Below are 18,913 nucleotides of genomic sequence, written 5' to 3' on the forward strand. Positions count from 1 at the left end.
GGGCTGAACAGAAAGTGGAGGGAGAGCTCAGTTCTCCACCTTCTTGTGCATGTTGAGAATGCACAGCACACAGCCCAGGACGGCTTCCTTGGACTCCTGGGATCGAACGCGGTCCCAGATGTGCCGCAGTGCCGTGCCAAGATGGGCAGCGCCCGTAGAGAGGCTTCTCCTGAGGAACTGTGCCACTGAGCCTGCCAGTCTGCTACTGAGGAGCCTGATAACCAGGGACCGCAGCAAGATGAAAACTGCTGGCATGCTGCCTGACTGTGCAGCGCAAAAAAAAAAGGAAAGGCTCAGAAAAGGAGGGGAGAAAGGAGGGTTGGGTAAGAGAGGGGATGAAGTCACTACCTCTCCGCTCTCTCTCTCTCTCTCTCTCTCTTGCTCTCTGTCAGGAGCGACAGAGTAGAGAGAGGACTGTGAAGCCTGGCTGTCAAAACTTCCCCTCTGAACCCGAACACAAAAATCTGCCCAGATAAGAGGCAAGGAGTAATGGAGTCAGAGGCGCAGACCTCTGTCAGACCTCCTCAATCACAGCTTATCCTCTATGAGGTAATATCCTCAGCTGAAACAGACTCACACACACACACACACACCTCACCTCCACCTTGAAGTGCAGGGAAACTGATTCAACCCTGAAGTGCACTGCTCTGCTCCGATGCAAAAATTACGAGACAAAAAAAAAAAGAAAATCTGAAGAGAGAGGATAAGCTTCAGAGGCCCTTGTGAACGCCGTCCATCCAGGAGTGAGAGTGCTTTCCTCAACTCCAAACCTCCCCTTTTCCCATCAGCCAGCAGCAGTTGTCGCACAGGTTTCAGCTGAATGGAACAGAGCAGCCCTGTGGCTATGCTCCTTAAACCTCAGAGCTGCTGGCGTGACAAGTGTGTGTGTGCGTGGGGGGGGGGGCAAATAACAGTCAAGCAGATGATGACCCCTACCACTCCTTGATGGTGGCCAGGGTTCAACAGAGCACATGTTGGGCTGAGTGATTGGAATGGCAGGGGTGGTGTGCGTATGTCAGGGGAGCTGGGATTACCGAGGAGAGCAGACAGCAGAGAAAATATTTGCAGGGCGCAGAGGGAAGAATCTGCTTCCACTGGTGAAAGCTTTCCCAAAAAAGGAACTCTCACTCTTCACTCTGCTGCCCTCTGACTTGACCTCGGCACCTGGTTGAACGGCTCTCAGCGGCTGTTCAGCCATTTCAAACAAAAACCAGCCAATGTAATGAAATAGGAGTGATAGCTCTGGAATTTGTGTTCACAAATTATCAACCCATGCAGTAATAAATGGCACAACATTTAGAAATATTAAAGAAATGTAAGCCTCTTCATTCGTGTGCTGTAATGTATCCAGCGTTGGGACAGCAGTCATACAGCGCGGACAGAGGTAGCCCCAGAGTCGACATGGTTAATGATGCTTTTAAAAGAGCTCCGGTTTCATGATGAAGTCATCTAAGGAAGAGTTTTAATGTGTTGCAGCTTGAAATCAGAGATAAATTCTGTGCAGCCCTCTGTGGTGTTCACAGAAGGCTGGATGGGTGGAGTTCAAGGGGTTTGGTTAACTTCAAAATGCCATTTCCTCACATTGCTGGGTGACTGGCTCTAAATGTGTGTGATCTATGTGTGGCAAGTGGAACATTTAGACATGTGGCTTATTTTTAATTTTAGATCATTATTTGTCAGGAAGGAGAAATATGCACACACATCTTTGTGCGAGCCACGCTGCGTAAAGGCAAAGCGACTCACTGAGAGCCGAGACTGTGCAAGCCACAGCTTAGTGTAGAATGTAACTAGAAGTGAGAAATCCAAATTCCATAACAGATTTACCCTCATTAAATCAACCTGATCGTATAACATTTACACCAAAACATTAAGGTGTACAGAACTGATCTCCTAATTATTGAATTATTTAAAAAACATATTTGTGTTACACTACGAAATACAAATATGTTTTTTAAATAATAATTTAGCTTAGCATTTTCAGTTTCTTACACAATGTGCAAAATGTTCACATCACAGATATATAGCCTACAGCATGAAGCATGTTGTGTCACTGTAGCACAAAAATGAACGTCACACAGAATTTCTTCAAACTACAAACTACTCAGGTATAATAAGTATTGTCAAAGGAGTACATGGACATTTTGAGAAATGCATTTATTGTAAGTACCGATGTAGAGCCAGGAGGTGATTAGCTTAGCATAGCACAAAGATTGGAGGCAGGAAACAGACAGCCCAACTCTTCGTCTTTATGCTAAGCTAAGCTAAGCTAAGCTAATCACCTCCAGCTCATGCACAGACATGAGAGTGGTATGGATCCTCTCATCGTGGCCTGTAAGCTAATAACATATTTCCCAAAATGTCAAACACTGCCCTGTAACATTTCCTTTAAAAAGAGATGAGATAAGACAGATTCATGCAGAATCATATCCCTAGAATCTTTCTTAGTGACTTGAAGGCGCTTAAAAGAATTTTACCAAAATGTATGGAAACTCCTTCTTTAGTCTTTGAACCGAAAGCTTTGTGTGCCTAACCCCTTGTGTGTTTTCCACTTCGCCTGTAAACATTTATAAAGGATGGAAAGTTGTTTGCTCACAAAGTCACTGTCAGGTTAGATTTGAACCAGGTGTCCCACCTCTGCCGACCAAGTCAGATTAAGCTACTGTAACACCTTCCTTATGTTGTTTACCCTGGAAGTCCTCCCTCCCTCCCCACAGCTCTCATTCACATCTTGTGCTCAACCTTTAACTGCGCTGCCCACATCCGTTACAAATAATCTAAACCTCAGCCTTGATCTGAAAGCTCTTAATTTGTGCCATCTTCCTTTATGTGCATCTTTGAGGATGGCTGTTAAAGACAAGCTGGTTCTGGCCTGATGGCTGATATCATTGCCTCCCAAGATGATAATAAAAACCTGATGCCCTCTCACCACAGGCCCTGGTCGGCGATCACCCTTGTTAGATATCTTCCATTTTATTAGAGTCAGTAAATACGACTTGGAAGGCTTGCTCAAGGGGTGATGTCACCGAGGCTGCCCGCATGAAAGGAGAGTGATAGCTGCGGCGGAGGAGAGAATATGCATGGGAGCTAGAGGGGGTCTGTACTTTTCCACTTGGTGTATGTCATCACAAAGGCATGATCGGCCTGCTGGTCAAGTTTCAGCACAGATAAGATTGAGTTTTCGCTCTGGATCATAATCAAAAGGAAAAGAATAGAAAAGAGAGAAAAATGAAAATACTTACTTGACATGTGTTATGTCAGGCGTGCTTGGCCTGACCTTTTTAGCAACTAGACAGCACCTAAAGTGATCTAACCCCACGACTGGACACTTCTCCTGCTTTAACACTACACAGAAACAATCCTCAATCAGTTGAATTTGAAGCAAAACTAAGTTAATTGAATCAAGTCTCTGTTTATTTTTACTTTCTTACTAATTTTATAGTGGCTGTAGTGGCTGTTGAATGCTGGATGCCAGGCTTAGATCACTGCCAAAAAGTATTCATTTATCTTGTGGCCCAAAATCCCATTTTTAAGTATTTACAAGCAGAAAACAAAACATAACTTTTTGGCAAAGTTTTAAAGCAACATGACCATATTTACACCCATTCAGCTAGTTTTACAACTTTGTTTATATAGAAAGTTGTTCATGACAATTAAACACAAACTACAAGTGCTAATGAATACGTGAAGTCATACATTTGTATTGATGCTTATCTGTTGATCTAAATAGCTTTAAATTTCTTTGTTCTTAGCTCACGAGTCTGAGCCCACATCTTGACAATGACCTAGCTTCTCTCAGATGGCTCGCCTGTGGGCTTTTGTACTTCAGACACTGAAGCTAATACACAGCAATAACAACGAAATGATTTTTTTGCTAAAACAGACCAACATGACAGCTGCAGTTTATGAACAAAGGGAAACATAAACACATCACGAAAGCCACATTTTCAGCATTTCCTGCACAATATCCACATGGTTTTCGTGAAGTTTCATCGACCCCAAACCTGTTCAGAAAATAGAGCAGTATGCAACACAGTTTATGATATTGCTTCAATCAAATTATCTTAAAAACATAAAAGCCCTTGAAACGTCTCAACTAAAGCACCAAGCCCTTTAATCACTGATTTAATACTGAGATAATCATGACGCCTAGTTTTGACGCTCACCTGAGGCTATATTTGACCTAATGAGACTGCATGCTTATCAGCTGACGTTCACACACACCTGTGGTACCTCAACCTGGGAGTCCTGTTACTCTCAACATGTCAACTCTTATCACCACCATAAAGAGCCCCAGCAAGCTCGAGTTTTGGATGACATCACACGCAATAAAAGGCCATCTTAGTCAGTCATTGCTCATTGTGTGGATCGAGTGCCAAGTTTGTCGAACAGGCAAGCAGAGACAATGAATCTTAACCGTCTGCCATGACGTATATATTTTTCATCTATCAAACTGTAGGGGCATTGTTCCAAAAAAAGGAAAACAATGCCCTCATGCAAAATATGCACCCGTTTTTAAATACCTGCGAATATTAGGTGGCTGTCATGTGGAGTGGCTTGTTTACGTGTATCTGTTCCACGGAGATTCCTTCATGCAAACACGCAACCTGTGATATTTCTTTTATTCAGTCTCCATCTTTGGAGGCACGGCGGTATCATGAGTAGAAAGCCTGTTCCAGTAAGTATGCTAAAATATGAAGTTAGAAGTCAGACCTGCCTGTGAAGACAAGAGGGCCTTTGTTTTGACTCAGACCTCCTAAATGGGATTCTTGTCCTACCATTACAATTGGCCATGACATTAGAAAAATATATCAGGCAGTGCAGTTGTGATTTTGGATAAGTTATGAACATTAAAGATCAAAAGAGGCTTTTGCTGGCTCTTAAAAAAAAAAAAGCTGATAATTCAAAGTCAACACTAAGGCCCTGTTAAGCAAGTCAATGAGCGGGTCTTGCAAGGAAATGAGTAGATGATCAAATGTATCCACTTCACTGTTAGTTTGAGTTTCTACGTCTGCACCGGGGGCCATGACAGATTGGCATCCACGGGATCATTTGTTCTCAACAAGTATGAGGGTCACTGGGAATGGACTGATTTTTCTTGGCTGCACAAGGAAAACTTTCTGAATTAAACGCATTCATCTGATATCTAGCCACGCTAGAGGTAATGTCAGTTTGTCAGTTTGTCAGTCTGTCAGTTGATTAGTCCACCACTTTGGTCCAGACTGAAATATCTCAACAACTATTGGATGAATTGACATGATATTTGGTACAGAAATTCCTTTCCCCTCCTGTGGATAATAGTAATTGTAATTGTAAATGTATGTACCCACAAAACTAATGACTTTCCCATCAGCCTTAGCTGTGCTTAGCTTTGCATGTTTAGTGTTAATTAGCAAATGTTAGCATAGTTACACGCCAAACTAAAATGATAAACATGACATAAACATTAAAACTGCTAAACATCAGCACGTTTGCATTGTCATGATTATTTAAATCTATAATTAAAATGGAGACTAATAGAATAAAGCTGTGCAGAGAGCAGTTTGCCTCTGTACTGCTGTGTGGGAGGCACAGTGAGCAGGGACACACTGTGTCATACAGGCCTTCATTGTACTTTTCCCTTCGTGCAATTTGAAGCCACCCTCAGGTGGCAGTCAGGCTGAATGGCGGGATGAGGTCACTCTATCATGTGACATCATAGGTTCACATGGCAACTGTGCTCCGGCAGCAGGAAGCAATTTTCCCATATCAAAGGTTGAATAACAGGAAAAAGCTGTACCTTATTTTTGCCCTCTCCAAAAGTATCAATCACCTTGAGAGCGAGGCTTAACATTTGACCTCTGATGTCATCCCCGCGGCAGGTCGGGTGCCTTCGAGCCTTTATTTGGAGGCTCTGTTGACCTGGTGGTGTGATTTATTAATCAAATACAGGAACTTCAAACATATGATGCAACCTGCCTAGAGTACATTGCCTGCGTCTGTGCTTGACATCTGAACCGCTGAGTGCTGCCAAGTGCGGAGGCTTGTTAAACATTTTGAATGTAGAACCACAGAATCAAGAGGGAGGTGAACCTGCATATTTACATTCAAACATTTACGTGTCCAGACATTCGATGGATCGGCTCTGTAATCACAATGAGCTTCAAAACTCCACAAGAGAGACAGCAGAAGAAAAAGAAAAGTGTTTCATCTGAGAGCTTCAGGCAAATGGAAAAATATAGGCAAGCCAAAGTACATCTTAAGTCATTGTTGAACACCACCGTTGCGTTACAGATTAGTCTAATGTTTTGGTTGAGGTAATTCTTCTCTGTCATTTCCTAATAGGAGGTAAATAAGAAAATACCAATAAATACACAGACAACTTGGAAATGCTTCCACAGATTGTTTTTGAACCTTTTTGAAACATGGTGGGTTCAACACTCATTTTATCTCACTGTGAAAACACGACTATGCTTCACCTCAAAGAGTCTGGATTCGATACAGGACAGGCGAATGTGGGTTTTTTTTCTCCCCGCTTTGACATACAAGATGGCCTGGAGGGCTTTACATAACAAGCTGGACCCACCTGAAAGTTCCGCGTTATTGTTTGCCTCACTCATGTCACCTCCTGTTAGTGGAATGGATGAGCTCATTGCTGACACCAGTCTGAGCTATGCGTGGCCTGTTGATGCTAAAATTCAGCTGACACTATGACAAACACCCTAACACCGATGGTACACTCTTACAAATAGAACCACAAATAGAGTGACAAAACACTATTTATCTCCAGAGTAAAATGACATGTGAAAAAAAATCAGATTCTAAGCTTATATAATTTTGGAATATCACTATTTTTGAGAATTAAAGAAATCTGTAAACGGAGACTAATCTCGCTGCAGACAAAACAGAAATTGCTCCCATTGCTGGGTATTGGTTTCTCATGATGTCCTATTCACTGCTAGAATAGGCCAGACTGTCTGTTTTGGCACTGATTGTTGCTCACACATGTCTGGATTGTAAAAAGCACATAAAGTTTTTGGCCAAGGTTGAGTTAAAGAGACAGCATGTGACTAAACATTCCAGGTTAAAGATACATTCAGGGTTGACAAGACTATACATGGAGCATCAAACTTTATTCAAGCATCTTGTGGGGAGGATGGGAGCAGGCGCGAGTGTCTTCAGATTGGGCGTGGGATAACAATTGGGTTTTAAAAACAGGTGTTGTGCAATCTTCTAAACAACTGTCTCAACTGTGTCAGGGCGGGGGGGCTCTCCTGGGGCAAAAATAGAAAGTGCCTCATAATTGAAGTGGTTCAGATGAAAATACTTCTTGCTGCCAGTTGTGTGTCCTGTTGCAGTCAATCTTAAAGAACCTGTCGAATGGTAATTATTATATCCCACTGTACAAGCTGGTGATAAACTGTCAGGAAAACAAAGAAAAGCTAAAATGTGTCAATAAGACAAAAATCGCCACAATCAAACTGAGTAAAACTGTGGGATGACATGCAGGGAAAACAACATTTCAGCCTCCAAGTGAGACTTCAGGGGCTGAAGTGCGCTTTCACGCCTGCCCTGTTTTATGCAGCTGAATTGAAACCAGTTGCATTTCCTACTATTAATTGGGATTTAATTTGGGAGGTGAGAGAGCCACAAACAAACAAACAAACAAACAAACAAAATCCACCACAAACACAAAAGCGCCGCTCCCCAGCCCGTCTAATGAATGAAGAACTCGCAACAGCTTCCAAAGAGAAGAACAAGCCGCAGAACTGCAGTTTAGATGAAGCTCAGCAAACCCTCAACTTTGTGTTAAAGTCTGTGCTTCACCAAACGGAGCCCACCATAATAAATCACTGAGAAAATCTGATTATTTATGTATTTTATATACATAATTCTTTACTGAGGTTTTCTCAGCCTCTCCTCAACAGGCAGGTCAGAGGTGAACTACAGAATTGTCAGAAAGGTTTGAATTTACTCTCACTAATCCCAACTGCTGCTCAAGCATTTTTATGACCAGAGTGGAAATGATAATACTTTATTAAATCACTCATCTGTTTAGGATTTCAAGTTTTATCCAATAACCACATGGCTTTGCTTATAAAGTACGGCTTGTTGGTTAATTGGTAATTGGAAACATAACCTAACCAATAAAAAGCTGCTGCAAAGTACTAATTTTATTCCTAATTCAAATGAACCTTAAGTGAGAAAATGACCTAAGGCGAATACCAATCGTCTTCTTTAGAAACTCACAGAGAAGAGCTCTGTTCATTTAATAACCCCCAAATTAGGGGAAAATGTATGATTCAATCATCTGGCCACAGAGTTAGATCATGCTCTATGACATCATTTTGGACTGCTTAACGCTGTTGACCTAATCCAGCTATAGCGGAAGTCAAATCTGAATGTTAAACATCCGAGGAATATCTCGGCATAATGCAGTAATGCTCTGACCTTAGCTGGTAAATGCACTTTTTCATAACAATATTTGATATTATGACGGTAATTATTTAAGAGAGGCAGAGTGTTACCATTTTTGGGGCAATTTGCTGCTACAGCACCATTTCTGTGCTCTCCAGCAACACTATGAAATTCAAATACTGAGTGAAAGCTGGAGGAGGCTCAGGAGCATGTTCATTATAGTGTGACACATTTTACATACACTAAGTGAAGATAATGCAAAAGCAGGTGGAGATAATGCTGCAAAACAATACTTCACTATTACAAAGCGTTTCATGTCAACATCAACAAGCATTTCTTTTCCTTTCCTTTCATTTATTGGTTTATTTTGCATGGAGTTGGTTTTACTGTTCATAATAACAGCCCATTTAGGATTTTTATGAGCCATGGTAAAGAAAAAGGTTAACCAAATGAGCCATTTCTAAGTAGGGGCTGTGTTTTTCTCTGCCACAAAGCATTGCAAAGCTCTTCCATCACTGGGCCTGCCCAAGAATACCGAACAACAGTTGGTTTTAGCAGTTGTTGTTGACTTGCAGAGCTATGCTGCAGTTGGTCCACTCCTGTTCTCCATGTCAGGGCATAACAACAGACAGACACCACATGTGTTGGCTATAAAGTTTGTAAAACACACCACTAAGCAAATGTGTCAAAGCGTGGCTCAGCAGGGTCAGATGGGTGACGCAATCTGTGCAAAAGCCGACAGGTGGGACAGCAGGCCTGACTTTTTAGGCCGAACACACTGGGTGTAACTGCAAGAGATTACAGAGACTTTCACTGGGCTGGGCTCTCCCCTCTGTTCCTGTGTGATGACAAACCCAAATTCACAACTCACACATGTCACCTTTGTGAAGAGGGGTGAGGCAAGAGAAAAATCTTGTTTATCAGATTATCAACTGCTGGGATAACAAAATAATGGCAGCTTTAAGTATAGTTGTCTGGAATAAATAAGTTGGCTCAACTATATACTCAACCATACGCCTTTTCTCTTCATTTGCGAATAAGCAGAATGTTTGCAAAATTACAGAGTGAGGCAAGGCTCATCATCTAACCAGGGAGGGTATTTAACTGCCACAGGATAACATTGGTGTATTATATCCTATATCATTAGGCAATGGGAGGTTTTCATGTACTAGCAAAAACAAAACAATTACCCCAAATAACATCCTGTGTCCCAGACATGTGATCATTTAAATAAACTTATCCAGGCCATTTCCAGAAATTCCTGGGCCCACTTCCAGACAATAACATCATCTAGCTGCGAATGTGTAATAGAGTACAAGGGAAGGGACGGCTGAGTAGACAGCTTTTGTTCAGACAGTCAGAGGATTGTTCATCTGCATCTAAGACGTTGGGATCTAGAACGCAAGACCTCCAGAAAACTGGATTTGTAATGGAGTTATGACATTATATCTATAGTGATTCTACAGAAGCCACTAAATGTTTTCACTTGTGCAATGATTATGATCTACACACACCTACAATGTGCTGCAGCCTAGTCTTCCAAGAGTGTGGAAGTGGTCTGTAATCACCTATCAGAGGTCCAAGGGGCAGCCATGGGCAGCTGTCGCTTGGTCAGCCCCAGACACAATCTTACCATTGTGCGTGACATGCAGCTGGCACAGTGTTGGAATTCCTACACATAATGAATCAATCAAAGCCCCTCCTGAGTGGACCAGACCTGGGCAGTGATAGGGACAGAGCCATGGCAGCTGTAACGTGGCTCCTCAGTGCCATAATCCTTTTACAAGACTCTACTTTCACTTCGGCCCGACTGTTTTAAACCAAACTGATCACAGTAAACCCACCCCTTTGTAATTCGAGGCTTTTAAAAGTTAAGTAGCAACATCCAGTTGCGTAATGGGTCGTATTTACGGTCTAGATGTGTGAAACAGGCTGTTTAAGGGTTTCCAGTAAAATGCGCTATATGGGATAGACTTTACATACTATAGAATAGAAAATTCCACCAGGGTTGTTCACATTTATCCATGGCCCCATCACCTGGACATCAGATATAGCAGGATTAGGTCAGTCATGCCCATATGAACCTCAGATGAAGCCTGTTTGTTCTCCGGCAAGCTGCCCAGAGCACATTCTTATTTATTGACAGCATTGAGCTAGAGGCTGGAGCTGCTTGTAAGATGAAGGATTTTTCTTTATATCAAATACAAATTCATACGTAAGAGCTCGATAATTTCACCACAATTTTATAACCGGAATAAGTTGAAATTGTTAGGCTTATTTAGTGGTTAAACACACTGGCCTTGCACCAGTCGAGCTGGGCTCCAGCCCGTGTCAGTGCTCTTCTACTAGGCTGAAGTGTTTTTAAACAACATGATGCTAAAACACTGAGATTTCCAGGGGATGCTGCGTGGTCATGCTCTGCAAGTCCTAATGGCTGTCATGTAAGCAGCCAGCACGGAGTATCAGTGCCCAAGTGCGCCTCAACCGGCCCAAGTGGATGATCTGGTCACATTATCTGACCAATAATACCAGGGTTGGGATCATGTTCTTAAAAAGACTTTGGACACGAGTCAGTGCTGTTGGATCTGTGATTGCCTGCTGACCTCATGAGCAACTCAAAACGTGTATGACAGCACCATCTACTGCTAGAATTCTGTTATTGTGTGCATAAGATGGACTTTATTGATCCCCCATCGGGGGAAATTCACGTTACAGCAGCAAATAGAAAAAATAAGCAATAGTAGATAAATATATATTGTAATAATAATAAATATTTACACTATGTACACTATAGAAACACACACGGTGTGCAGAATATTGATATGGTTGTTGAGTAAGGTGAAATGAAAAATAAATAATTATTGCACATGAAAAATTAGTTGCACAGACATAAATGTACAGTATGGATGAGGTTTTTTGAATGAAAAACTGTGCAAATTAGCTACCATGTAGTGATTATGGACTATTTCTCTGTGTGTTAACATCAGCCAGTGTTGCTGCTGTTAAAGAGTCTGATGGCTGATGGGAGGAGTGACGTGCGGTAGCGTTCCTTCTTGCAGGGTGGGTGCCTCAGTCTGCTGCTGAGGGCCCCCACAGTCCCATGCAGGGGGTGAGAGGGGTTGTCCATGATGGATTTGAGTTTCATTAACGTCCTCCTCTCACCCACCTCCTCTATGGAGTCCAGGGAGCAGTCCAGGACAGAACCAGCCCTCCTGACCAGTCTGTTCAGTCTCTTTCAGTCCCTTTCCATGCTCCCTCCTCCCCAGCAGACCATAGAAAACTGCATAGAAGACTGCAGAGGCCACCACAGAGTAAATAGACACATGGATTACCACAACTGTAAACAATCATGGTGGCGGGTTCATCCGTTCACTCCGTCATGTTGAATCACTGGTTACCAAACGTCTTGACTTGTGACCCCATAAAATGTACATACATTACAGATTAGGGCTTTTATGTAGTTAGAAGCAGTTAAACAAAAAAAATGTTTTCCTTAGGGGGAGTCTCAGCTTTTATTTACATTTGAACAAAAATGGCATGTCCAAAATTATTCATACCCTTCTCAATAATCAATAGAAAAGCCTTTATTGGCTATTACAGCAATCAAACACTTCCTATAATTGCTGACCAGCTTTTTGCATGTCTCCACTGGTATTTTTGCCCATTCATCTTTAGCGATGAGCTCCAACTCTTTCAGGTTGGAGGGTCTCCTTGCCATCACCCTGATCTTTAGCTCCCTCCACAGATTCTCAATTGGATTCAAGTCAGGACTCCGGCTGGGCCACTGCAAAACGTTAATGTTTTTGTGCTGAAATGTCCACTGGTGCCCAAGGCCAAGTTTCTCTGCAGACTGCTTGATGTGGTTGTTGAGAATCTTGATGTATTGCTCTTTTTTCATGGTGCCGTTTACTGTGATTAGGTTCCCTGGTCCATTGGCTGAAAAACACCCCCAAAGCATTAGGTTCCCACCACCATGGGGACAGTGTTCTTAGGGTTGAAGGCTTCTCCTTTTTTACGCCAAATGAAGGACACATCATTGTGGCCAAACAATTACATTTTTGTTTCATCTGACCATAAAACAGAAGACCAGAAGTCTTTTTCTTTGTCCAGATGAGTATTTGCAAAGGCCAAGCAGGCTTTTGTGTGCCTTATCTGGAGAAGCGGCATCCTCCTTGGTCTGTGTCCGTGGAACCCAGCAGTGTGCAGTGTCCGTTGGACTGTCTGCCTTGAGACGCTGCCACCAGCAGAGCCCAGATTCACCAGGATGGCCTTGGTGGTGATCCTGGGATTCTTTTTCACCTCTCTCACTATCCTCCTGGCCAGCACAGGTGTCACTTTTGGCTTCCGACCACGTCCTCTGAGATTTTCCACAGTGCGGAACGTCTTGTATTTTTTAATAATACTTTGCACTGTAGCCACTGGAACTTGAAAATATTTAGATATGGCCTTTCCTGACTTGTGAGCAGCCTCAGTAAGCTCCTTTGTCTTAGCCATGACTGTCCACAAACCAACTGCAGAGAGCTGCTGTTTTTCACCTGTTGAGTTGATTAAAACAGCTGTTCCCAATGAATCAGGGTAATTAGGATGCTTTAGAACAGCTTGGACTGTTTGGAATGGTACAGAACTTTGGATTTTCCCATAGACTGTGACAGTTTGCAGAGGGTATGAATAATTTTGGACAGGCCACTTTTTGTTCAAATGTAAATAAAAGCTGAGAAATATTTTTTTCCACAATGATGCCTCTTGTACATCGTCTTATTATCTTCTGGGAGACGCCTGTGTCATTTCCAATCAAGAAAAAACTTGCTGGTTGAATAAAAGTAACTTTAAGTCAAAATTTGTCAGAGGTATGAATAATTTCAAGCTCAACTGTAAATAGTGTAGTAGGAGAAGCACAGGGGTTACTAAACTCTTTTATATTCAAGTGTCCCAATAAGCCATGTCAGCAGCAGAAAACCAGGACCCCTCATGCTTCATTTTTTTTTATCATTACACCTGTGCTTTTCTCACTCGTGTCAAAATTGGACCTTATGCAAAATTGTTGGGGAACAAGCACCACTAAAGTACAGTGTTAACTACACTGGGTCCTGCTTTATTAGGTAATCTGCTGGGCCTGTTTCAGACTCTAGCAATAATGCCCTGATTGTTTAAGCCTCTGCTGTGCTCACATGCTGCGTATTTCTGCGTTAAATCAAAGAAGCACAAACTGACTCAAGCCGCGCAAACCTGGGCCCAGTTAGTGCTATTTCATCGCATGGCTGGTGTCTGAATGTCTGGGCTCGTAGTGAAGCTACTGTCACGTTAGTGCTGTTTGCACCGTACTTAATGGAAACTTGGAGGCAACAGGTACGCTCACATATACACCATTCACAAAGGCACAATGGTCAATGGGCGCCAAAAAGGTTTGCCTGGGGCCCCCTAACAGGTTCATCCGGTCATGCACCTTGAAAACACACAGGTGGAATGTGAAGAATCCCTCACTGAAAAGGGTGTAAACATCAATACTAAGTTGTATTTCATCAAACAATGCTTGTAGTAAACGGCAGCTTTTGGAAACAAAGGAGGAGTTCCCACACACTGTTGTGCAAGTGTGGAAATGAATATGGATGAAGTGAGGGGAAACAGCCGACAGGGGGCGCCGGCGGTCACTTCTCCTCTCAACACGTCACGAAGGAGTCGGTGGGGGCTCCCAGTGGAGAGCAGTGTCTGCTCAAACACCAGCTAAACACAACCTCCTCGACCTGAAGGTAGCTAACCTAAACAATATTCCTCTGTCGATGTTAGTGTCTGTTTGCTGGCCGGTTCGTAGCTGTGCCATGGCTGGAAACACACGCGTCTGTGTTAACTCTTAGCGCTCGTTTAGTTCCAGTTCACGTTAGCTAGCTAACAGCTAAATTAGGTAGCTTCTAGATTAGCTTTAGCCTAGCTAGCAGCAGCTTCTCCACCTCGACAGCTGGTTATCAAATTGTTGGATGCAGCAACGCTGTTACCTTTACGGGGTTTTTGTTGGAGTTGATGCCGTGAGACGAGCAGCCCGGGCGGGTAGCCGGTGTCCCCCGCAGCCGTGTGTTGTTCCTGTGTGATGGCTAATGTCGACTAGCTGGTGTATGAGGCGTTGACTGGACTGTAGTACCGGTGTTACAGCTCAATGTCACCGGGTCTAGATGAGCTCCATCAATGATCAGTGCGTCCACAATGTACATGCCCAACCAGTAGTACACATCTATTTTCTTTTAGAATCAGAATCAGCTTTTATTGACCAAGTATGTGAAAACACACAAGGAATCCGGTTTTTCCACTGTTCTCGTCCTGTACTTACACATAACCAGACAAAAAGGGGGACAAAGTAAACACACATTTAAGTTAAGCAAAAAACCCCAAAAAGAAGTAGAGATGTAAAAACTATGACAAAGAGTGTGAAGAAGACAGTTGTTCAATGTTGCAGAGAGCAAAGATGCTGGAATAAATATGGAATTAGTTTGAGGTAGGTAGGACAGTGTATTCAGTATAGTAGATTTAAGTGTTCAACAGTACAATGGCCTGTGGATAAAAGCTGTTTTTGTGTCTGGTTGTTTTGGCATGCAGTGATCTGTCGCGCCTGCCTGAGGGGAGGAGTTGGAACAGGTTGTGTCCAGGGTGTGATGGGTGTGATTTTATGTTAAACGAGTCCCATTGTCTCCAAAGCTGCTTTTTGAGTTGTCAGTGCCTTGGCCAGGCATCTGATTGCAACAACATCCTTCTCAGTGGGTCAGGAGGATGTTGAGACCCCGATCAGCTCTCACAACGATGTTCCTGTACTCACAATTACGAGAATAAAGACTCACAGAGAGATTTTAAATATACCAGTTCACTGCCAGCGAAGACAAGGCAACAGTACCTTCACGTTGTATTTGTATTTTGGGGAGTCACTTTAAGCTTACATTGTGGCCTTTACTTCAAACTCTGCTTCAAAATAATGACTCTTTAAGACTCACATTTGCTGTTGCCTGGATCCAGTCTGTGTTGCTCCTCAGAGATGTGTAGAGCTGCTAATAGAGGCCTCCTGGGGGTTTATTTTTATTAGCAAACAAAGGTTGGAGGTCAGCGAGAAAGTGAGTCATTGACACTAAATAAAACTAGATTAAACAGGGGCACATGTGGTTTAGGTTCATTTATGTTGTTTTCTGCAGGACATACACGTAGCGTGTGAATCTAAACCTCTTCCGTGGGACTTTTTTGCTGTTGCTGATGTTATTTAAAGCTGAAAACGACCTCCGGAAGTATTATTGAATTACAAGTTGCCATAAAACAAAAGCTAATGACTTTTTTTTTTTTTACAGATGCTTTCCTTTAGTTTGTGCTTTTTTTGTCATGAAGCATTTTTCATTTGCCAAACCAGATGACTGTTTCATTGTTGTTCTCCTTACAACAAATAAAAAAAACCACATAACTCATAAGAGCTCACTGTTGTTTAAAAATTACTAAATGTGTAATGATACTGATGCAACATTTTCATTGATATATTGTCCAAAAGGGGCGCGTATTCATATGATTCTATATTTGAAACTTTCATAGCGCAGTGGGAGGGTGCAGGGATGAGAGTGAAAGAAAGAGGAGTGGTAGGTGTCGGTAATCACTTCTTAAAATACTCTCCCAGTTTAGATAATACGGGGGCTTGCAAGCCTGTCAGCGATAGCAGAGCTGAGCAACTCTTAGCCCATGAGGATAAACAGTTCGCCTTTGTTTTTATCCTGGATTGCCCCTCCTAGTTTGTCCCACTGCTCACCCAAGCCTCTCTTTGTTGTGGTCACAGGTTTCAACGGTGTTGGCTTGATGGGATCCAAGCGGGCGACAAAGTGATGGTCTAAGGATTCGCAGAGGTGCTTGCGCGTGGAATGTTACGCTGGTCGGTGCACCTTGAAGGAGGGCCACGGAGAGTCAACCATGCTGCTGTGGCGGTGGGGCACAAGGTGTACTCCTTTGGAGGCTACTGCTCCGGGGAGGACTATGAGACGCTCCGTCAGATTGATGTGCATATCTTCAACACAGGTAGGCGGTGAATGTGCCTATATGGTGAGGGACCCACTGGTTGTGGATTGTGTGGGAAGTCCTGAAATTTTGATGCACAAGTTCTGAAATAATGTCTTGTTTTTTTAGCTTTTTTTTTTTTTTTTTTTCTTGACAGCGAGTGCAGCTGTTGTGGGAACTCAGTTGTTAATCGTCTTTTTTATCACCAGTTTTATGACACCGAAAATAACAGCAATAAATCAAAAAACAACAGGCCTTAAGAGCACCCTGACTTGAGAATGAAAAGCATAGACATTTTACATCAGGACCACAGTGGGGCCCCAGTATATACAGTATATTCACATGAATTCATACTTTTCTACAGCAGATTTCTGTTTGTACTAAAAGGATTGTATTCTAAGTAGGTGAAAGCGTTTTTGTCCAGTGTTTCATCTGTAAAGAATCAGGAAACTGTTTCGTTTTCAAATGATGGAGCAAGGATAAGGGGGTGTTTCAGAGTCTGACGAACCTTCGCCACTTTAACGACTACTCATTACAGCTGGCAATTAAAACCCAAGGTTTCCATCGTGGTTTGAGAATTTCTCTCAGTTAGTTGTTTTTTGGTTGCTACCTCACAAACACAGATGTTTTCTTTAAATGTGCCACTGTAACTTCTATAAAACCGCTTCCTTTTCTTCCTCGTAACCCATTTTCAAAATTTTTTCGCCCTGGGTGTGGTCAGCCACCTGCTTTAGGGTTTTACAACTTCCTAAAGTAGCTTGAGCCTACCTGCTGCTTCTGTGCCATGAAAAGATATGTGGACCCAAACCTTGATAAGGACGTCTTTAGCTGATTGAAATGGAAACGGGTCCACCTTTGCCATTGTTTCACTATTTTATGCTGTCACTTGTTTTGTTCTCCATCTCTTTGATGTCTATTTTACAACAGAGCTTGCTGGCTTTTAAAGTCCTTTGAATTCTATCCTTTTTCTTTACCTGTCTATCTTTTCAGGCACTTTACTTTCTGCTTTTTACATCTGGGTGATTTTTACATCCCATTGTAAACTTGCAAATAAGCAATTTATATTTAATCCAGATGTTTCACACAACCTTACATCTTGTCAGACTCTACTGTAGATTAAATGAAATATAAGAGAGAGCTTGGAAGAGCTTGGTGAAATGCCACTGCTGACCTTTATAGTGACTTTCAAATTTAAATCTCTTGCATATGTATTTCACTAATTGTTACTGCTGCCTTTAATGTTTTATTCTTTTAAAAAAAACACATCTTGAACTTGACTCAGAAAATGTTTTTGCACCTACTTTGGCTTAGGTACATGTTGTCAGTACATTTTCTCTGACAAAATATTCCTGTGTTTTATAAGGTTGTCATTTATATAAACATACAAAAACACAGAACAGAATGTAACAAGAAAGTTACTTTTCTTTTCAGCTATGTATTGAGTGAATATACCTTTCCTGACCGTTTCACAGTGTCTCTGCGCTGGATGAAGTTGCCTCCAGTGAGGACGGGAGGAAGTGAACGTGCCCGTGAAGTGCCATATATGCGTTATGGCCACACAGGTGTGCTGCTGGATGATATCATCTACCTCTGGGGTGGGCGTAACGACACAGAGGGGGCCTGCAATGTGCTCTATGCCTTTGATATCAGTAAGTAGACCTGCATCTAACTCACGCTGTGAAGCACTACTTCCAGGCTGTATTTCATTTGAGATGCACCTGTTTGATTTTAAGGTCACGATAGCAAAAGGGAGAGAAAAATATGTCAGAGAGCTGCAACACCTGCTCATGCGTGTGATGACTTTCCACTGCACATTACTCTGAATGCTGTGAAAGGGGAGGTTAGCTCCCTTGAGTTAATAAAAGCTATTGCTGCTTCATAGACACCCACAAATGGTTCACACCCAAGATTTCGGGGACCATTCCAGGGGCAAGGGATGGCCACTCAGCCTGCGTCCTGGGAAAAGCGATGTATATATTTGGAGGATATGAACAGCTGGTGAGTCTTCCTCAGTCTTCACTGCAGGACTTTCTCTCTGAACATTAAACACGATTTAATTAATCTCCTCTGCTGTTTTTTTTTTTAGGCCGACTGCTTCTCCAATGACATCCACAAGCTGGACACCACCACCATGGTTTGGTCATTAATTAATGCCAGAGTGAGTTATTAATTCTTCAAAAACTAAACTGTGTTTTTAGGTCTTCATGTACAGAGATTATTTTACACTGAATGATCAGAGATTGTCTTGCTTTAAATATTCAAGTCCATCTAGAAATGGACATAAACCACCCATTTAATGAAACGCAAAGATAGAATGGACTGGCAGCATGCTCGGTTACATTCAAAGCACTGCTGGAATAAAAAAAAAAAAAAAAAACAGTGGTTATTACTGGGGTTGGCAGCACTGCTACACAAGCACCCAGTGGTCAGATTGGCTGGATACAAAGGCACTGCAATGTAATGCAGCTCCCTGGTAGGTAGCCAAGTGCAAAAAGCCTCACAGAGGATTATA

The 18,913-nt window shown here is 42.4% G+C and overlaps 1 protein-coding gene across 1 annotated transcript in view; it reads left to right on the top strand.

Annotated features, from left to right (window-relative positions):
• Window positions 1–14,058: 14,058 nt before the first annotated feature.
• The window catches only part of klhdc3 (kelch domain containing 3), a 28,113-nt gene continuing 23,258 nt past the window's right edge, over window positions 14,059–18,913 (top strand). The window contains exons 1-5 of the mRNA XM_070841257.1: window positions 14,059–14,141; window positions 16,187–16,422; window positions 17,874–18,050; window positions 18,284–18,399; window positions 18,488–18,559. Coding sequence (XP_070697358.1) covers window positions 16,269–16,422; window positions 17,874–18,050; window positions 18,284–18,399; window positions 18,488–18,559 — 519 coding nt within the window. The 5' untranslated portion in view covers window positions 14,059–14,141; window positions 16,187–16,268. The remainder of the gene's footprint in view (window positions 14,142–16,186; window positions 16,423–17,873; window positions 18,051–18,283; window positions 18,400–18,487; window positions 18,560–18,913) is intronic.

This window comes from Pempheris klunzingeri, chromosome 12, assembly GCF_042242105.1.
Source record: "Pempheris klunzingeri isolate RE-2024b chromosome 12, fPemKlu1.hap1, whole genome shotgun sequence".
NCBI lineage: Eukaryota > Metazoa > Chordata > Actinopteri > Acropomatiformes > Pempheridae > Pempheris > Pempheris klunzingeri.